The sequence below is a fragment of the Coregonus lavaretus genome, assembly GCF_964263955.1.
Source record: "Coregonus lavaretus genome assembly, contig: HAP1_SCAFFOLD_1941, whole genome shotgun sequence".
Classification (NCBI taxonomy): Eukaryota; Metazoa; Chordata; class Actinopteri; order Salmoniformes; family Salmonidae; genus Coregonus; species Coregonus lavaretus.
In genome coordinates, this window is record NW_028164136.1 from 72,648 (window position 1) to 92,768 (window position 20,121).

Sequence of the window (20,121 nt, forward strand, 5' to 3'; positions counted from 1 at the left end):
AGAAACATCACACTGAATAGTCCAGATGAGGTGTAGAAACATCACACTGAATAGTCCAGATGAGGTGTAGAAACATCACACTGAATAGTCCAGATGAGGTGTAGAAACATCACACTGAATAGTCCAGATGAGGTTTAGAAACATCACACTGCAGAGTCCAGATGAGGTGTAGCAACATCACACTGCAGAGTCCAGATGAGGTGTAGCAACATCACACTGAATAGTCCAGATGAGGTGTAGAAACATCACACTTAATAGTTCAGATGAGGTGTAGAAACATCACACTGAATAGTCCAGATGAGGTGTAGAAACATCACACTGCAGAGTCCAGATGAGCTGTAGAAACATCACACTGAATAGTCCAGATGAGGTGTAGCAACATCACACTGCAGAGTCCAGATGAGGTGTAGCAACATCACACTAAATAGTCCAGATGAGGTGTAGCAACATCACACTGCAGAGTCCAGATGAGGTGTAGCAACATCACACTGAATAGTCCAGATGAGGTGTAGAAACATCACACTGAATAGTCCAGATGAGGTGTAGAAACATCACACTGAATAGTCCAGATGAGGTGTAGAAACATCACACTGCAGTGTCCAGATGAGGTGTAGAAACATCACACTGCAGAGTCCAGATGTTTAATGGGTAGAATAGTATAGACATTTAGCTGTAAAAATGTATTACTTTTTAATGTGGCGTGTTTTCATCTGATTGTCAAACAAATCACTTCAGAAAGTAGGCTACATGCGCACATTCGATCTATAATGAGCATCTAAAGCAGTGAACGTACCGCCATTTGATGAATTAAAAAGAAACATCTATTAAATGAAAACACCAAAAGTGTAGTAGCCTGAAGTGGTTGGCGTGTCCACTGCTGTCCACGACAGCCCCAGCTAGTCATCTCTGCCTACTCAGGTTTCCTATTTTAGATATTTTTCTGCATATAATGTTCAACATTGGTAGGCTAGCCAACCAACAGACAGGCCGACATGCAGTTTCTCTTCTGTCATTATTTGTTGCCCTAGAAGACTAATAAAAGCGGTGCTCACCAGAACAATGTATTTAATCGATAGAATGAATGCATCAATAATAAGCCTAATCTAGTTGACATCTGTAAAGTTTTCTCTTCCATTTCTGCTCGCAGAGCAAGGACGTGTAGGGACCGGGGAGAAAATGAAATAGCCTAACTCTAAAACAGCGGAAAGATTTTCCTTGGAAAATGTCTAAATGACATCAGTTTGACCCGTTTCAAGGAAATGAAAAGCTGTGAAAACAATCCAACAAGATTCTGAGAAAATGTCTGTTTTATGTGGTTGAAATAGCCTACTGTCAGCTTTTACGTCGCTGACAAAGACAGCATGTTTGCATGGTCCCTAACCGTTCATTCCATTCTCTCAAGATGCCGAAAGACATCAATCATATTTCTCCACTCCTGTTCCCTAGACAAAATTAACATTTGGTGTATAATTTTACAGCAAGAAATACTATCTTATTAGACGACATGTGAGAGTTATAGGCCTACAGTCAGTGTCCAAATTTCAGTTGCTAGAGAAGGCTAAAACTTCAGTGTCCAAATATTAATTTTCTCTTGGCTCCGCTCCAGGTGTGGTCGCTGGGCAGCGGACAGGAGCACGTGATGGACGCCATCTCCCAGTGCGAACAGGAAGTGAAGCGAAAGGGTGGACAGGAGCAGCACGCCCCCTGGCGGCTCTACTACAGGAAGGAGATCTTCACCCCGTGGCACGACTGCAAAGAGGACACCGTCAGCACAGACCTCATCTACCGACAGGTCATCAGGGGGCTACGCTTCGGAGAGTACCAGTGTGACAAGGTGATGGTAGTGTGCTATGTGGGAGGCTCTGTCACTTGATCTGGGGTGAAGTTTCCTCTAGCTACAGGTCTAGGACCAGTTTCCCCTACCCCAATCCTAACCCTCTGTCACGATCGTCGAACAGAGATGAGGACCAAGGCGCAGCGTTGCAGGCAAACATACTCTTTATTAGAGACACGATCAAAAAACAACAAAACGAAAACGTGACAGTTCACGGTCTAACACAAACCAACTAGAAACAAGATCCCACAAAAAACAAAAGGGAAAACAGACAGTTTAAATATGGCTCCCAATCAGAGACAACCACCGACAGCTGACACTCGTTGCCTCTGATTGGAAGCCACTCAGGCCAACATAGAAATACACAAACCAGAACTCCCAACATAGAAATACACCACATAGAATGACCACACCCTGGCTCAACATATAGAGTCCCAGAGCCCGGGTGTGACACACTCACAATTAGCGGGGGGGGGGGGGGGGGGAATACTGAAACTGACCCCAAGATCAACGTCTAGGGACAACCTCACCCTGCACAAAAGTCAGTCTTGAGGTAAAGTGATCTACGCCACAGGTTAATGTCCGTCTCGATGAACCACTGTAAAGGTTTGGAACATGTACCGTGATCTATAGAGTACCAGTGTGTGAAGGTAGGTAATGTGATGCTCTGTCTAGCCATGGCTGTATCCCAAACGGCACCCTATTCCCTATATAGTGCACTACTTTTGACCAAGGCTATGGGGCTCTATAAAGGGAATAGGGTGCCATTTGGGACGCAGGCTATAACTACTGTAAGGTTGCTGGGTCATATCTGGCTCGAAAGACCACTTTAAAGTCCCCTGTAGCTCAGTTGGTAGAGCATGGGTTGTGGGTTCGTTTCCCACGGGGGGACCAGTATGAAAAAAGTATGAAAAAATCAGTATGAAAAAATGTATGCACTCACTAACTGTAAGTCGCTCTGGATAAGAGCATCTGCTAAATGACTAAAATGTAATGTAAATGTAAAGGGGGAATCCGCAGTTGAAACAATAACAAACCGTCCTCCACTGTTTCAGTAAAAAAAACTGAGGGAATGGGGCTGGAGAAATGTAACCACTCTCAAATTCAAGGACTGACCATCCATGATATCAACATGATAGTTTTAACCATGTTTTGAGGATATACAGTGTTTTTTTTACATTTCCATTGTTGACCAACATTGGAGTAAATAAAACAAGCTTATATTTGGGGTTCTGACGGGGTACGACAGTTGAACTAAGCTCATGAGGCATTTATAAGTTATATTCTTCAAGAATCAATGGGAACATATCATTAATTTATAAGTCCAAAAATGTATGTAGCAACTGCAGATTGCCCCTTTAAGGGATTTGTACTGTGATCTACATTATTTGTACAGTCAAAACAAACCATTTCACAAGGCATTACATTTTAAATGAATCGTTTTGACACACAATCGCTCTTTGTTACTGTTATATTTTATCATTTTATTGCCTACTGATATCTTTCTACTGATGTCTTCCTAAAATGAAGACAAATTCCTACTGATGAATTCCTAAAGCCGAAGACAAAATTCCTACTGATGAATTCCTAAAGCCGAAGACAAATTCCTACTGATGAATTCCTAAAGCCGAAGACAAATTCCTACTGATGAATTCCTAAAGCCGAAGACAAATTCCTACGGATGTCTTCCTAAAGCCGAAGACAAATTCCTACGGATGTCTTCCTAACATTCTGACAACACATACATGTTATTCAATCATTGCATCCAAACTGCTTGTCAACGAGCGTCTGCGTAGCCAGGTGCTAAAATAGAACTTTGTTCTGTTTGTGACGCTTGACGCGCTGCAAGTCCCGCCTCCTCATTGGTTTTTTAGGAGCATATTCCCACGTGGGTGATTGAAAGATTAACTGCGGTCCACACTCCGGTCCAGTTGGTGGTGGTAATGCACCTTAAAGTTGGTTGCCAACCGCAATATAAAGTCCAAAGAAGAAGAAGCCTGAAGGAGGAGAGATTACTAGAAACTAACTCGGTTTATCCTTTTATCTGTGGATTAATTGTCGGAGTAGAGGACTCTTGTGCATTTCAGGTAAAATAACAACCCAATGTTTATATCCCAGGATAAATTAGTTATCAACAGCAAGCTAGCTAGCTAAATTGCCATGAATGTTTAATGCTTTTCGACCTGTCCCCAAATTAATATAGTTGGTTCAGAGTTCGTTTTGATATTTCAACCTGCGTGTCCTGATCGCGTCTGGTGTGGGTGGACAAAATCAACATGCGTGCAACAATGGCGCACGCACGCGCCTGGTCTAGTCAGCATGTAAGGCCGAAGACAAATTCCAACTGATATCTTCCTGAAGCCGAAAGACGAAAATTCCTACTTCTAACAAAGAAATGGGTAATAAAGTTTTTTACTTAAACTTGAACTAATGTCTCTTCTAATCTCCATTCTGTCCAGGATGACATAGTCCAGCTGTCAGCCAAACACTTCTACATCCAGTATGGATCAGACTGTAGTCTTGACAACGCTAAGACTGTAGTTCAGGACTGCATCAACTCCTCTCTTCTGGAGGCCAAGTCTCAGGACCAATGGTTACAGATGGTCAGCGCTGCCCATGCTCAGGTGAGTTGACTGATTCATTTGAGTTTATTTAACAATTTTAAAATGTAGACAGTAAATACAAACATGAGTTAGATCACTCATTAAAGGGGTTGTGGTGAATTCCATTTCAATTCAGTCAATTCAGCAAGTGAACTGAAATTCCAGTTTGAATGTTCCTCATAAAATGGGTTTAATTGAAATGAAATTACTCAAACCCTGAATATTACTTATTAACAGGCCTGAAGTCCCTGCTGGTCATAGAGACAGCTGTATTATTAACAGGCCTGAAGTCCCTGCTGGTCATAGAGACAGCTGTATTATTAACAGGCCTGAAGTCCCTGCTGGTCATAGAGACAGCTGTATTATTAACAGGCCTGTATTATTAACAGGCCTGAAGTCTCTGCTGGTCATAGAGACAGCTGTATTATTAACAGGCCTGAAGTCCCTGCTGGTCATAGAGACAGCTGTATTATTAACAGACCTGAAGTCTCTGCTGGTCATAGAGACAGCTGTATTATTAACAGGCCTGAAGTCCCTGCTGGTCATAGAGACAGCTGTATTATTAACAGGCCTGTATTATTAACAGGCCTGAAGTCTCTGCTGGTCATAGAGACAGCTGTATTATTAACAGGCCTGAAGTCCCTGCTGGTCATAGAGACAGCTGTATTATTAACAGGCCTGAAGTCTCTGCTGGTCATAGAGACAGCTGTATTATTAACAGGCCTGAAGTCCCTGCTGGTCATAGAGACAGCTGTATTATTAACAGGCCTGAAGTCCCTGCTGGTCATAGAGACAGCTGTATTATTAACAGGCCTGTATTATTAACAGGCCTGAAGTCTCTGCTGGTCATAGAGACAGCTGTATTATTAACAGGCCTGAAGTCTCTGCTGGTCATAGAGACAGCTGTATTATTAACAGACCTGAAGTCTCTGCTGGTCATAGAGACAGCTGTATTATTAACAGACCTGAAGTCTCTGCTGGTCATAGAGACAGCTGTATTATTAACAGGCCTGTATTATTAACAGGCCTGAAGTCTCTGCTGGTCATAGAGACAGCTGTATTATTAACAGGCCTGAAGTCTCTGCTGGTCATAGAGACAGCTGTATTATTAACAGACCTGAAGTCTCTGCTGGTCATAGAGACAGCTGTATTATTAACAGACCTGAAGTCTCTGCTGGTCATAGAGACAGCTGTATTATTAACAGGCCTGTATTATTAACAGGCCTGAAGTCTCTGCTGGTCATAGAGACAGCTGTATTATTAACAGTCCTGAAGTCTCTGCTGGTCATAGAGACAGCTGTATTATTAACAGGCCTGTATTATTAACAGACCTGAAGTCTCTGCTGGTCATAGAGACAGCTGTATTATTAACAGGCCTGAAGTCTCTGCTGGTCATAGAGACAGCTGTATTATTAACAGGCCTGAAGTCTCTGCTGGTCATAGAGACAGCTGTATTATTAACAGGCCTGAAGTCCCTGCTGGTCATAGAGACAGCTGTATTATTAACAGGCCTGAAGTCTCTGCTGGTCATAGAGACAGCTGTATTATTAACAGGCCTGAAGTCTCTGCTGGTCATAGAGACAGCTGTATTATTAACAGGCCTGAAGTCCCTGCTGGTCATAGAGACAGCTGTATTATTAACAGGCCTGAAGTCCCTGCTGGTCATAGAGACAGCTGTATTATTAACAGGCCTGAAGTCCCTGCTGGTCATAGAGACAGCTGTATTATTAACAGGCCTGTATTATTAACAGGCCTGAAGTCTCTGCTGGTCATAGAGACAGCTGTATTATTAACAGGCCTGAAGTCCCTGCTGGTAATAGAGACAGCTGTATTATTAACAGACCTGAAGTCTCTGCTGGTCATAGAGACAGCTGTATTATTAACAGGCCTGAAGTCCCTGCTGGTCATAGAGACAGCTGTATTATTAACAGGCCTGTATTATTAACAGGCCTGAAGTCTCTGCTGGTCATAGAGACAGCTGTATTATTAACAGGCCTGAAGTCTCTGCTGGTCATAGAGACAGCTGTATTATTAACAGGCCTGAAGTCCCTGCTGGTCATAGAGACAGCTGTATTATTAACAGGCCTGAAGTCCCTGCTGGTCATAGAGACAGCTGTATTATTAACAGGCCTGAAGTCCCTGCTGGTCATAGAGACAGCTGTATTATTAACAGGCCTGTATTATTAACAGGCCTGAAGTCTCTGCTGGTCATAGAGACAGCTGTATTATTAACAGGCCTGAAGTCCCTGCTGGTAATAGAGACAGCTGTATTATTAACAGACCTGAAGTCTCTGCTGGTCATAGAGACAGCTGTATTATTAACAGGCCTGAAGTCCCTGCTGGTCATAGAGACAGCTGTATTATTAACAGGCCTGTATTATTAACAGGCCTGAAGTCTCTGCTGGTCATAGAGACAGCTGTATTATTAACAGGCCTGAAGTCCCTGCTGGTCATAGAGACAGCTGTATTATTAACAGGCCTGAAGTCTCTGCTGGTCATAGAGACAGCTGTATTATTAACAGGCCTGAAGTCCCTGCTGGTCATAGAGACAGCTGTATTATTAACAGGCCTGAAGTCCCTGCTGGTCATAGAGACAGCTGTATTATTAACAGACCTGAAGTCTCTGCTGGTCATAGAGACAGCTGTATTATTAACAGGCCTGTATTATTAACAGGCCTGAAGTCTCTGCTGGTCATAGAGACAGCTGTATTATTAACAGGCCTGAAGTCTCTGCTGGTCATAGAGACAGCTGTATTATTAACAGACCTGAAGTCTCTGCTGGTCATAGAGACAGCTGTATTATTAACAGACCTGAAGTCTCTGCTGGTCATAGAGACAGCTGTATTATTAACAGGCCTGTATTATTAACAGGCCTGAAGTCTCTGCTGGTCATAGAGACAGCTGTATTATTAACAGTCCTGAAGTCTCTGCTGGTCATAGAGACAGCTGTATTATTAACAAGCCTGTATTATTAACAGACCTGAAGTCTCTGCTGGTCATAGAGACAGCTGTATTATTAACAGGCCTGAAGTCTCTGCTGGTCATAGAGACAGCTGTATTATTAACAGGCCTGGAGTCTCTGCTGGTCATAGAGACAGCTGTATTATTAACAGGCCTGAAGTCCCTGCTGGTCATAGAGACAGCTGTATTATTAACAGGCCTGTATTATTAACAGGCCTGAAGTCTCTGCTGGTCATAGAGACAGCTGTATTATTAACAGGCCTGAAGTCTCTGCTGGTCATAGAGACAGCTGTATTATTAACAGACCTGAAGTCTCTGCTGGTCATAGAGACAGCTGTATTATTAACAGACCTGAAGTCTCTGCTGGTCATAGAGACAGCTGTATTATTAACAGGCCTGTATTATTAACAGGCCTGAAGTCTCTGCTGGTCATAGAGACAGCTGTATTATTAACAGTCCTGAAGTCTCTGCTGGTCATAGAGACAGCTGTATTATTAACAGGCCTGTATTATTAACAGACCTGAAGTCTCTGCTGGTCATAGAGACAGCTGTATTATTAACAGGCCTGAAGTCTCTGCTGGTCATAGAGACAGCTGTATTATTAACAGGCCTGAAGTCTCTGCTGGTCATAGAGACAGCTGTATTATTAATAGGCCTGAAGTCTCTGCTGGTCATAGAGACAGCTGTATTATTAACAGTCCTGAAGTCTCTGCTGGTCATAGAGACAGCTGTATTATTAACAGTCCTGAAGTCTCTGCTGGTCATAGAGACAGCTGTATTATTAACAGTCCTGAAGTCTCTGCTGGTCATAGAGACAGCTGTATTATTAACAGGCCTGAAGTCTCTGCTGGTCATAGAGACAGCTGTATTATTAACAGTCCTGAAGTCTCTGCTGGTCATAGAGACAGCTGTATTATTAACAGGCCTGAAGTCCCTGCTGGTCATAGAGACAGCTGTATTATTAACAGTCCTAAGTCTCTGCTGGTCATAGAGACAGCTGTATTATTAACAGGCCTGAAGTCTCTGCTGGTCATAGAGACAGCTGTATTATTAACAGTCCTGAAGTCTCTGCTGGTCATAGAGACAGCTGTATTATTAACAGGCCTGAAGTCCCTGCTGGTCATAGAGACAGCTGTATTATTAACAGGCCTGAAGTCTCTGCTGGTCATAGAGACAGCTGTATTATTAACAGGCCTGAAGTCTCTGCTGGTCATAGAGACAGCTGTATTATTAACAGGCCTGTATTATTAACAGGCCTGAAGTCTCTGCTGGTCATAGAGACAGCTGTATTATTAACAGGCCTGAAGTCCCTGCTGGTCATAGAGACAGCTGTATTATTAACAGGCCTGAAGTCTCTGCTGGTCATAGAGACAGCTGTATTATTAACAGGCCTGAAGTCCCTGCTGGTCATAGAGACAGCTGTATTATTAACAGTCCTGAAGTCTCTGCTGGTCATAGAGACAGCTGTATTATTAACAGACCTGAAGTCTCTGCTGGTCATAGAGACAGCTGTATTATTAACAGGCCTGAAGTCTCTGCTGGTCATAGAGACAGCTGTATTATTAACAGGCCTGAAGTCTCTGCTGGTCATAGAGACAGCTGTATTATTAACAGGCCTGAAGTCTCTGCTGGTCATAGAGACAGCTGTATTATTAACAGGCCTGAAGTCTCTGCTGGTCATAGAGACAGCTGTATTATTAACAGGCCTGAAGTCTCTGCTGGTCATAGAGACAGCTGTATTATTAACAGGCCTGAAGTCTCTGCTGGTCATAGAGACAGCTGTATTATTAACAGGCCTGAAGTCTCTGCTGGTCATAGAGACAGATGTATTATTAACAGGCCTGAAGTCTCTGCTGGTCATAGAGACAGCTGTATTATTAACAGGCCTGAAGTCTCTGCTGGTCATAGAGACAGCTGTATTATTAACAGGCCTGTATTATTAACAGGCCTGAAGTCTCTGCTGGTCATAGAGACAGCTGTATTATTAACAGGCCTGAAGTCTCTGCTGGTCATAGAGACAGCTGTATTATTAACAGACCTGAAGTCTCTGCTGGTCATAGAGACAGCTGTATTATTAACAGGCCTGAAGTCTCTGCTGGTCATAGAGACAGCTGTATTATTAACAGACCTGAAGTCTCTGCTGGTCATAGAGACAGCTGTATTATTAACAGGCCTGTATTATTAACAGGCCTGAAGTCCCTGCTGGTCATAGAGACAGCTGTATTATTAACAGGCCTGAAGTCCCTGCTGGTCATAGAGACAGCTGTATTATTAACAGGCCTGAAGTCTCTGCTGGTCATAGAGACAGCTGTATTATTAACAGGCCTGAAGTCTCTGCTGGTCATAGAGACAGCTGTATTATTAACAGGCCTGAAGTCTCTGCTGGTCATAGAGACAGCTGTATGGATGAATAGTATAGTTTCCGTCTCGACTGTGTGCTGTCTAATGTTGCTCTGTCTGCCATATACCAGGGTCCGTATGTCAACTCCAGGCAGAAAGCAGCAGATGTGAAGGCTGAGGTGGTAGACTACGCTCGCCAGAAGTGGCCTATGTTCTTCTCACGGTTCTTCGAGGCCGCCAGGTTCTCAGGTAAACACAATGACCAAGTCCCAAATAGCACCCTACTCCCTATATATTGCACTACTTTTGACCGGGGCCCATAGGGGAAAATATATAGGAAATAGGGTGCCATTTGGAACACACACAGTTTTCCAATACAATCTCACTTTCCTCATAAAACTGCAGTAACTGGCTGATCCGTTAGTGCAGCATAGTATCATCTCTTCTATGTGAAGACTGCTACGGTATGTAGAATCTCTGATTTCTGTTTATATAGCTACGACCGTACGGTATGTAGAATCTCTGATTTCTGTTTATATAGCTACGACCGTACGGTATGTAGAATCTCTGATTTCTGTTTATATAGCTACGACCGTACCGTATGTAGAATCTCTGATTTCTGTTTATATAGCTACGACCGTACGGTATGTAGAATCTCTGATTTCTGTTTATATAGCTACGACCGTACGGTATGGAGAATCTCTGATTTCTGTTTATATAGCTACGACCGTACGGTATGTAGAATCTCTGATTTCTGTTTATATAGCTACGACCGTACGGTATGTAGAATCTCTGATTTCTGTTTATATAGCTACGACCGTACCGTATGTAGAATCTCTGATTTCTGTTTATATAGCTACGACCGTACGGTATGTAGAATCTCTGATTTCTGTTTATATAGCTACGACCGTACGGTATGGAGAATCTCTGATTTCTGTTTATATAGCTACGACCGTACGGTATGTAGAATCTCTGATTTCTGTTTATATAGCTACGACCGTACGGTATGTAGAATCTCTGATTTCTGTTTATATAGCTACGACCGTACGGTATGTAGAATCTCTGATTTCTGTTTATATAGCTACGACCGTACGGTATGGAGAATCTCTGATTTCTGTTTATATAGCTACGACCGTACGGTATGGAGAATCTCTGATTTCTGTTTATATAGCTACGACCGTACGGTATGTAGAATCTCTGATTTCTGTTTTTATAGCTACGACCGTACCGTATGTAGAATCTCTGATTTCTGTTTATATAGCTACGACCGTACGGTATGTAGAATCTCTTGATTTCTGTTTATATAGCTACGACCGTACGGTATGTAGAATCTCTGATTTCTGTTTATATAGCTACGACCGTACGGTATGGAGAATCTCTGATTTCTGTTTATATAGCTACGACCGTACGGTATGTAGAATCTCTGATTTCTGTTTATATAGCTACGACCGTACGGTATGTAGAATCTCTGATTTCTGTTTTTATAGCTACGACCGTACGGTATGTAGAATCTCTGATTTCTGTTTATATAGCTACGACCGTACGGTATGTAGAATCTCTGATTTCTGTTTATATAGCTACGACCGTACGGTATGCAGAATATCTGATTTCTGTTTATATAGCTACGACCGTACGGTATGTAGAATATCTGATTTCTGTTTATATAGCTACGACCGTACGGTATGTAGAATCTCTGATTTCTGTTTATATAGCTACGACCGTACGGTATGCAGAATATCTGATTTCTGTTTATATAGCTACGACCGTACGGTATGTAGAATCTCTGATTTCTGTTTATATAGCTACGACCGTACGGTATGTAGAATCTCTGATTTCTGTTTATATAGCTACGACCGTACGGTATGTAGAATCTCTGATTTCTGTTTATATAGCTACGACCGTACGGTATGTAGAATCTCTGATTTCTGTTTATATAGCTACGACCGTACGGTATGTAGAATCTCTGATTTCTGTTTATATAGCTACGACCGTACGGTATGTAGAATCTCTGATTTCTGTTTATATAGCTACGACCGTACGGTATGTAGAATCTCTGATTTCTGTTTATATAGCTACGACCGTACGGTATGTAGAATCTCTGATTTCTGTTTATATAGCTACGACCGTACGGTATGTAGAATCTCTGATTTCTGTTTATATAGCTACGACCGTACGGTATGTAGAATCTCTGATTTCTGTTTATATAGCTACGACCGTACGGTATGTAGAATCTCTGATTTCTGTTTATATAGCTACGACCGTACGGTATGTAGAATCTCTGATTTCTGTTTATATAGCTACGACTGCTACGGTATGGAGAATCTCTGATTTCTGTTTATATAGCTACGACCGTACAGTATGGAGAATCTCTGATTTCTGTTTATATAGCTACGACTGCTACGGTATGGAGAATCTCTGATTTCTGTTTATATAGCTACGACCGTACGGTATGTAGAATCTCTGATTTCTGTTTATATAGCTACGACCGTACGGTATGGAGAATCTCTGATTTCTGTTTATATAGCTACGACCGTACGGTATGTAGAATCTCTGATTTCTGTTTATATAGCTACGACCGTACGGTATGGAGAATCTCTGATTTCTGTTTATATAGCTACGACCGTACGGTATGTAGAATCTCTGATTTCTGTTTATATAGCTACGACCGTACGGTATGTAGAATCTCTGATTTCTGTTTATATAGCTACGACCGTACGGTATGTAGAATCTCTGATTTCTGTTTTTATAGCTACGACCGTACCGTATGTAGAATCTCTGATTTCTGTTTATATAGCTACGACCGTACGGTATGTAGAATCTCTGATTTCTGTTTATATAGCTACGACCGTACGGTATGCAGAATATCTGATTTCTGTTTATATAGCTACGACCGTACGGTATGTAGAATCTCTGATTTCTGTTTATATAGCTACGACCGTACGGTATGTAGAATCTCTGATTTCTGTTTATATAGCTACGACCGTACGGTATGTAGAATCTCTGATTTCTGTTTTTATAGCTACGACCGTACCGTATGTAGAATCTCTGATTTCTGTTTATATAGCTACGACCGTACGGTATGTAGAATCTCTGATTTCTGTTTATATAGCTACGACCGTACGGTATGCAGAATATCTGATTTCTGTTTATATAGCTACGACCGTACGGTATGTAGAATCTCTGATTTCTGTTTATATAGCTACGACCGTACGGTATGTAGAATCTCTGATTTCTGTTTATATAGCTACGACCGTACGGTATGCAGAATATCTGATTTCTGTTTATATAGCTACGACCGTACGGTATGTAGAATCTCTGATTTCTGTTTATATAGCTACGACCGTACGGTATGTAGAATCTCTGATTTCTGTTTATATAGCTACGACCGTACGGTATGTAGAATCTCTGATTTCTGTTTATATAGCTACGACCGTACGGTATGTAGAATCTCTGATTTCTGTTTATATAGCTACGACCGTACGGTATGTAGAATCTCTGATTTCTGTTTATATAGCTACGACCGTACGGTATGTAGAATCTCTGATTTCTGTTTATATAGCTACGACCGTACGGTATGTAGAATCTCTGATTTCTGTTTATATAGCTACGACCGTACGGTATGTAGAATCTCTGATTTCTGTTTATATAGCTACGACCGTACGGTATGTAGAATCTCTGATTTCTGTTTATATAGCTACGACCGTACGGTATGTAGAATCTCTGATTTCTGTTTATATAGCTACGACCGTACGGTATGTAGAATCTCTGATTTCTGTTTATATAGCTACGACCGTACGGTATGTAGAATCTCTGATTTCTGTTTATATAGCTACGACTGCTACGGTATGGAGAATCTCTGATTTCTGTTTATATAGCTACGACCGTACAGTATGGAGAATCTCTGATTTCTGTTTATATAGCTACGACTGCTACGGTATGGAGAATCTCTGATTTCTGTTTATACATTTACATTTTTACATTTTAGTCATTTAGCAGACGCTCTTAACCAGAGCGACTTACAGGAGCAATTAGGGTTAAGTGCCTTGCTCAAGGGCACATTAACGTCATTTAGCAGACGCTCTTAGCCAGAGCGACTCACAAATTGGTGCGTTCACCCTATAGCCAGTGGGATAACCACTTTACAATTTGGGGGGGGGGGGGGGGGTTAGAAGGAATACTTTATCCTATCCCAGGTATTCCTTAAAGAGGTGGGGTTTCAAATGTCTCCGGAAGGTGGTGAGTGACTCCGCTGTACTGGCGTCGTGAGGGAGCTTGTTCCACCATTGGGGTGCCAGAGCAGCGAACAGTTTTGACTGGGCTGAGCGGGAGCTATGCTTCCGCAGAGGAAGGGGAGCCAGCAGGCCAGAGGTGGATGAACGCAATGTCCTCGTTTGGGTGTAGGGACTGATCAGAGCCTGAAGGTACAGAGGTGCCGTTCCCCTCACTGCTCCATAGGCAAGCACCATGGTCTTGTAGCGGATGCGAGCTTCAACTGGAAGCCAGTGGAGTGTGCGGAGGAGGGGGGTGACGTGAGAGAACTTGGGAAGGTTGAACACCAGACGGGCTGCGGCATTCTGGATGAGTTGTAGGGGTTTAATGGCACAGGCAGGGAGCCCAGCCAACAGCGAGTTGCAGTAGTCCAGACGGGAGATGACAAGTGCCTGGACCAGGACCTGCGCCGCTTCCTGTGTAAGGCAGGGTCGCACTCTCCGAATGTTGTAGAGCATGAACCTGCAGGAGCGGGTCACCGCCTTGATGTTGGCGGAGAACGACAGGGTGTTGTCCAGGGTCACGCCTAGGCTCTTCGCACTCTGGGAGGAGGACACAGCGGAGTTGTCAACCGTGATGGCGAGATCATGGAACGGGCAGTCCTTCCCCGGGAGGAAGAGCAGCTCCGTCTTGCCAGGGTTCAGCTTGAGGTGGTGATCCGTCATCCATACTGATATGTCTGCCAGACATGCAGAGATGCGATTCGCCACCTGGTTATCAGAAGGGGGAAAGGAGAAGATTAGTTGTGTATCGTCAGCGTAGCAATGATAGGAAAGGCCATGTGAGGATATGACAGAGCCAAGTGACTTGGTGTATAGGGAGAAAAGGAGAGGGCCCAGAACCGATCCCTGGGGGACACCAGTGGTGAGAGCACGTGGTGCGGAGACAGCTTCCCGCCACGCCACTTGGTAGGAGCGACCGGTCAGGTAGGACGCAATCCAGGAGTGAGCCGCGCCGGAGATGCCCATCTCGGAGAGGGTGGAGAGGAGGATCTGATGGTTCACAGTATCAAAGGCAGCAGACAGGTCTAGAAGGACAAGAGCAGAGGAGAGAGAGTTAGCTTTAGCAGTGCGGAGAGTCTCCGTGACACAGAGAAGAGCAGTCTCAGTTGAATGACCAGTCCTGAAACCTGATTGGTTTGGATCAAGAAGGTCATTCTGAGAGAGATAGCAAGAGAGTTGGCTAAAGACGGCACGCTCAATAGTTTTGGAAAGAAAAGAAAGAAGGGATACTGGTCTGTAGTTGTTGACATCAGTGGGGTCGAGTGTTGGTTTTTTGAGAAGGGGAGTAACTCTCGCTCTCTTGAAGACGGAAGGGACATGGCCAGCGGTCAAGGATGAGTTGATCAGCGAGGTGAGGTAGGGGAGAAGGTCACCGGAGATGGTCTGGAGAAGGGAGGAGGGGATGGGGTCAAGCGGGCAGGTTGTTGGGCGGCCTGCAGTCACAAGTCGCAGGATTTTATCTGGAGAGAGAGGGGAGAAAGAAGTCAAAGCATAGGGTAGGGCAGTGTGAGCAGGACCAGCAGTGTCATTAGACTTAACAAACGAGGATCGGATGTCGTCAACCTTCTTTTCAAAGTGGTTGACGAAGTCATCCACAGAGAGAGAGGAGCGGGGGAGGGGGGGGGGGGGAGGATTCAGGAGGGAGGAAAATGTGGCAAAGAGCTTCCTAGGGTTAGAGGCAGATGCTTGAAATTTAGAGTGGTAGAAGGTGGCCTTAGCAGCAGAAACAGATGAAGAAAATGTAGAGAGGAGGGAGTGAAAAGATGCCAGGTCGGCAGGGAGTTTAGTTTTCTTCCATTTCCGCTCCGCTGCCCGGAGCTCTGTTCTGTGAGCTCGCAATGAGTCATCAAGCCACGGAGCTGGAGGGGAGGACCGAGCCGGCCGGGAGGATAGGGGACACAGAGAGTCAAAGGATGCAGAAAGGGAGGAGAGGAGGGTTGAGGAGGCAGAATCAGGAGATTGGAGGGAGAAGGATTGAGCAGAGGGAAGAGATGATAGGATGGAAGAGGAGAGAGTAGTGGGAGAGAGAGAGCGAAGGTTGCGGCGGCGCATTACCATCTGTGTAGGGGCAGAGTGAGTAGTGTGGGAGGAGAGTGAGAGAGAAAAGGAAACAAAGTAGTGGTCGGAGACATGGAGGGGAGTTGCAGTGAGATTAGTAGAGGAGCAGCATCTAGTGAAGATGAGGTCAAGCGTATTGCCTGCCTTGTGAGTAGGGGGGGACGGTGAGAGGGTGAGGTCAAAAGAGGAGAGGAGTGGAAAGAAGGAGGCAGAGAGAAATGAGTCAAATGTGGACATAGGGAGGTTGAAATCCCCCAAAACTGTGAGGGGTGAGCCATCCTCAGGGAAGGAACTTATCAAGGCGTCAAGCTCATTGATGAACTCTCCAAGGGAACCTGGAGGGCGATAGATGACAAGGATATTAAGCTTAAATGGGCTAGTGACTGTGACAGCATGGAATTCAAATGAGGAGATAGACAGATGGGTTAGGGGAAAAATTGAGAATGTCCACTTGGGAGAGATGAGGATTCCTGTACCACCACCCCTCTGACCAGATGCTCTCGGGGTATGCGAGAACACATGGTCAGACGAGGAGAGAGCAGTAGGAGTAGCGGTGTTTTCAGTGGTGATCCATGTTTCCGTCAGCGCCAGGAAGTCGAGGGACTGGAGGTTGGCATAGGCTGGGATGAAGTCAGCTTTGTTGGCAGCAGAACGGCAGTTCCAGAGGCTGCCTGCGACCTGGAACTCCACGTGGGTGGTGCGTGCAGGGACCACCAGGTTGGAGAGGCAGCAGCCACGCGGTGTGGTGCGTTTGTGTAGCCTGTGCAGAGAGGAGAGAACAGGGATAGGCAGAGGCATAGTTGACAGGCTGTAGCAAATGGCTACAAAAATGCAGAGGAGATCGGAATGAAATGGACTAAGCATCTGGGAGCGGAGAGAGCAGGGCCTCCCTCACCAAAAACTTCTACCTCAGAAACTAAAATTGTTTCACTGAACCACCCGAACAAAAAACTCTCCCAACTTCCGCCTTTGGAAATCAGAATTGTTGTGAACCACAGCGGTTCAATGTTTAAAGGAATAGACTCAACCCACTTTGTTCAGCTAGCCAACTATGACACCATAGCCAACTAGCAGACTAGCATCCAATAACAATAACACACCGTTTAGCACCAACACTTGGTCACAACAAACCACCAATAATGTGATAACACACTAAACAGATCATTCGTGTCTGTGTCAAGTTCCTTTCATGACGCAGCAATGATTAGACGTTGGCTAGCTAGGACAAGTATATTGTGGTTAGCTACTACAGTACAGCCAGCTGGTCATGTTGGGTAGCTAGCAATGGCCACTGTGTTGACTCTGTTTGAAGAACGGCTAGCTAGCTAGCTTCGTGCTACAGCCGGCACGGCCGAGGACACTGCCAAGACACAGTAACTACCCACAACAACCCACGAAGCCTAGCTATGACGCCGTAGCCAACCTGCAAGCTAGCATCCATTAACACACAACTTAGCATCAACACCTGGCCACAACAAACTGCCAAGAGTGTGTCAGCACACCAAACAGACAATTCAAGTCCGTGTCGAGTTCCCTTCACAACGCAGCAAAAAATAAAATAAAAAATTAAACGTTGGAACCAGCTCTCCAGCGTTGCTAATCGTTACCAGTAGCTACCCGCTAGCTAGCTAGCCTCGTGCCTCGATGCTAACCTACAACTACCCACGGAAACCTACAATAACAACAACACCAACCTACAATAAATACAATACCTAACTACAGCTAACTACCTACCTACGATCTAATACATGGTTAAGCAAAAGTTAAACGTTGGCTAGGACTACATTACCATTGGAACCAGCTCTCCAGCGTTGCTAATCGTTACCTGTAGCTACCCGCTAGCTAGCTAGCCTCGTGCCTCGATACCAACCCACAATTACCCACGGAAACCTACAATAACAACAATACTAACCTACAGTAAATACAATACCTAACTACAGCTAACTACCTACCTACGATCTAATACATGGTTAAGCAAAAGTTAAACGTTGGCTAGGACTACATTACCATTGGAACCAGCTCTCCAGCGTTGCTAATCGTTACCAGTAGCTACCCGCTAGCTAGCTAGCCTCGTGCCTCGATACTAACCCACAATTACCCACGGAAACCTACAATAACAACAATACTAACCTACAATAAATACAATACTTAACTACAGCTAACTACCTACCTACGATCTAACACATGGTTAAGCTTTACTCAACACTACATGTAGCTTACCTCCTGCTTACCTCCAGCCAGAGAAAAACACGACCTCTACACAACCTATGTCTAAGAAAAAAAATGTGTTTATATAGCTACGACCGTACGGTATGTAGAATCTCTGATTTCTGTTTATATAGCTACGACCGTACGGTATGGAGAATCTCTGATTTCTGTTTATATAGCTACGACCGTACGGTATGTAGAATCTCTGATTTCTGTTTATATAGCTACGACCGTACGGTATGTAGAATCTCTGATTTCTGTTTATATAGCTACGACTGCTACGGTATGGAGAATCTCTGATTTCTGTTTATATAGCTACGACCGTACGGTATGTAGAATCTCTGATTTCTGTTTATATAGCTACGACCGTACGGTATGCAGAATCTCTGATTTCTGTTTATATAGCTACGACCGTACGGTATGGAGAATATCTGATTTCTGTTTATATAGCTACGACCGTACCGTATGTAGAATCTCTGATTTCTGTGGGATTATGACATAGGGTTTACAGTCACCTGTGTGTTCCACCACTCCCTGTAGCCACAGGTCACAGCAGAGCATGTGCCCTTGAGCAAGGCACTTAACCCTAATTGCTCCTGTAAGTCGCTCTGGATAAGAGCGTCTGCTAAATGACTAAAATGTAAAAATGTAAATGTAAATGCAGAGCCAAAGTGCAAGTCATGCTTTAGTTTCCCCCTAGAGGTCAAAACGTGTACAGTAGTTTACACATTTAGAGTGTGTCCCAAATTGCACCCTTTTCCCTATGTAGTGCACTACTTTTGACCAGAGCTCTATGGGTCCATTGCAGAGCTGCTGTATCCCTATGGACCCTGGGTAAAAAAATAGTGCACTACATAGGGAATAGGGTGCAATTTGGGACGTAACCATATTGGTTATACCATAGGGCTCTGGTCAAAAGTAGTGCACTATATAGGGAATAGGGTGCCATTCTCTGGTCTAAAGTAGTGCACTATGTAGGGAATAGGGTGCCATTCTCTGGTCTAAAGTAGTTTACTATATAGGGAATAGGGTGCCATTTGGGATGCATCCATTCTGTTTATTGTGCTGTTTACCCACTGATGCATATTCCCAGGTCCTGCGCTGCCTAAAAACCAGTTCATTGTGGCGATCAACTGGACAGGCATCACCTTCCTGGATGAGAAGGAGAGGAGGCTGCTGCAGCTCTCCTACCCAGAGGTCACTGGGGTCAACACCATGAGGTACAGGAAGATAGGTCAAAGGTCATAGTTACAGGCGTGCACAGTGGTTGGGAGCATGGAGTTTAGTGGGACTGAAAGGGTCAATCTGCAATTCAGACAACAACAAAGCTGGCATCCCACCACTTTTTGGTTAAACAGCTGCAGCATAGGGCTGGAGACATTTTACCACTCACAAATTCCTAGACAGAGCTACGGATGCAAGGACTGACCATCCGTGATCTGTCTTGTGGTATTGATTCCTCTCCTTCCCTCAGGGAGGGCAAGGCGTTTGGCCAGTCTGTGAGTCTCCTGACTCTGAAGGGAGACTTCTCTCTGAATGCAGCGATGGCTGGGAACATAGCGGAGCTGGTGCATCTGTTCCTGGGAGGACTGAGGGAACGCTCCCAGTACGCTGTGGCGCTGCAGGAGGTCAACCAAGGTTAGTCAGACACAACACCCAACTAATGATTTAGAGACGTTACTTTTCTTTTGCAAACTTTAATCAAGTTGTACATATATATATATACCGTATATATATATTTTAAAGTATACTGAAAAGAGTAGTATGTCAGCTGTATTCATTAGTCTCTCTCTCTCTCTCTCTCTCTCTCTCTCTCTCTCTCTCTCTCTCTCTCTCTCTCTCTCTC

At 44.1% G+C, this 20,121-nt stretch overlaps 1 protein-coding gene across 1 annotated transcript in view; it reads left to right on the forward strand.

Annotated features, from left to right (window-relative positions):
* Positions 1–19,913, forward strand: part of LOC311117432 (unconventional myosin-VIIa-like) — a gene marked incomplete at both ends in the record, with an annotated part of 81,862 nt that extends 61,949 nt beyond the window's left edge. The window contains 5 exons of the mRNA XM_084192364.1: positions 1,607–1,834; positions 4,294–4,458; positions 9,870–9,987; positions 19,369–19,495; positions 19,750–19,913. Of these exons, the coding sequence (XP_084048490.1) occupies positions 1,607–1,834; positions 4,294–4,458; positions 9,870–9,987; positions 19,369–19,495; positions 19,750–19,913 (802 nt within the window). The remainder of the gene's footprint in view (positions 1–1,606; positions 1,835–4,293; positions 4,459–9,869; positions 9,988–19,368; positions 19,496–19,749) is intronic.
* Positions 19,914–20,121: the final 208 nt, after the last annotated feature.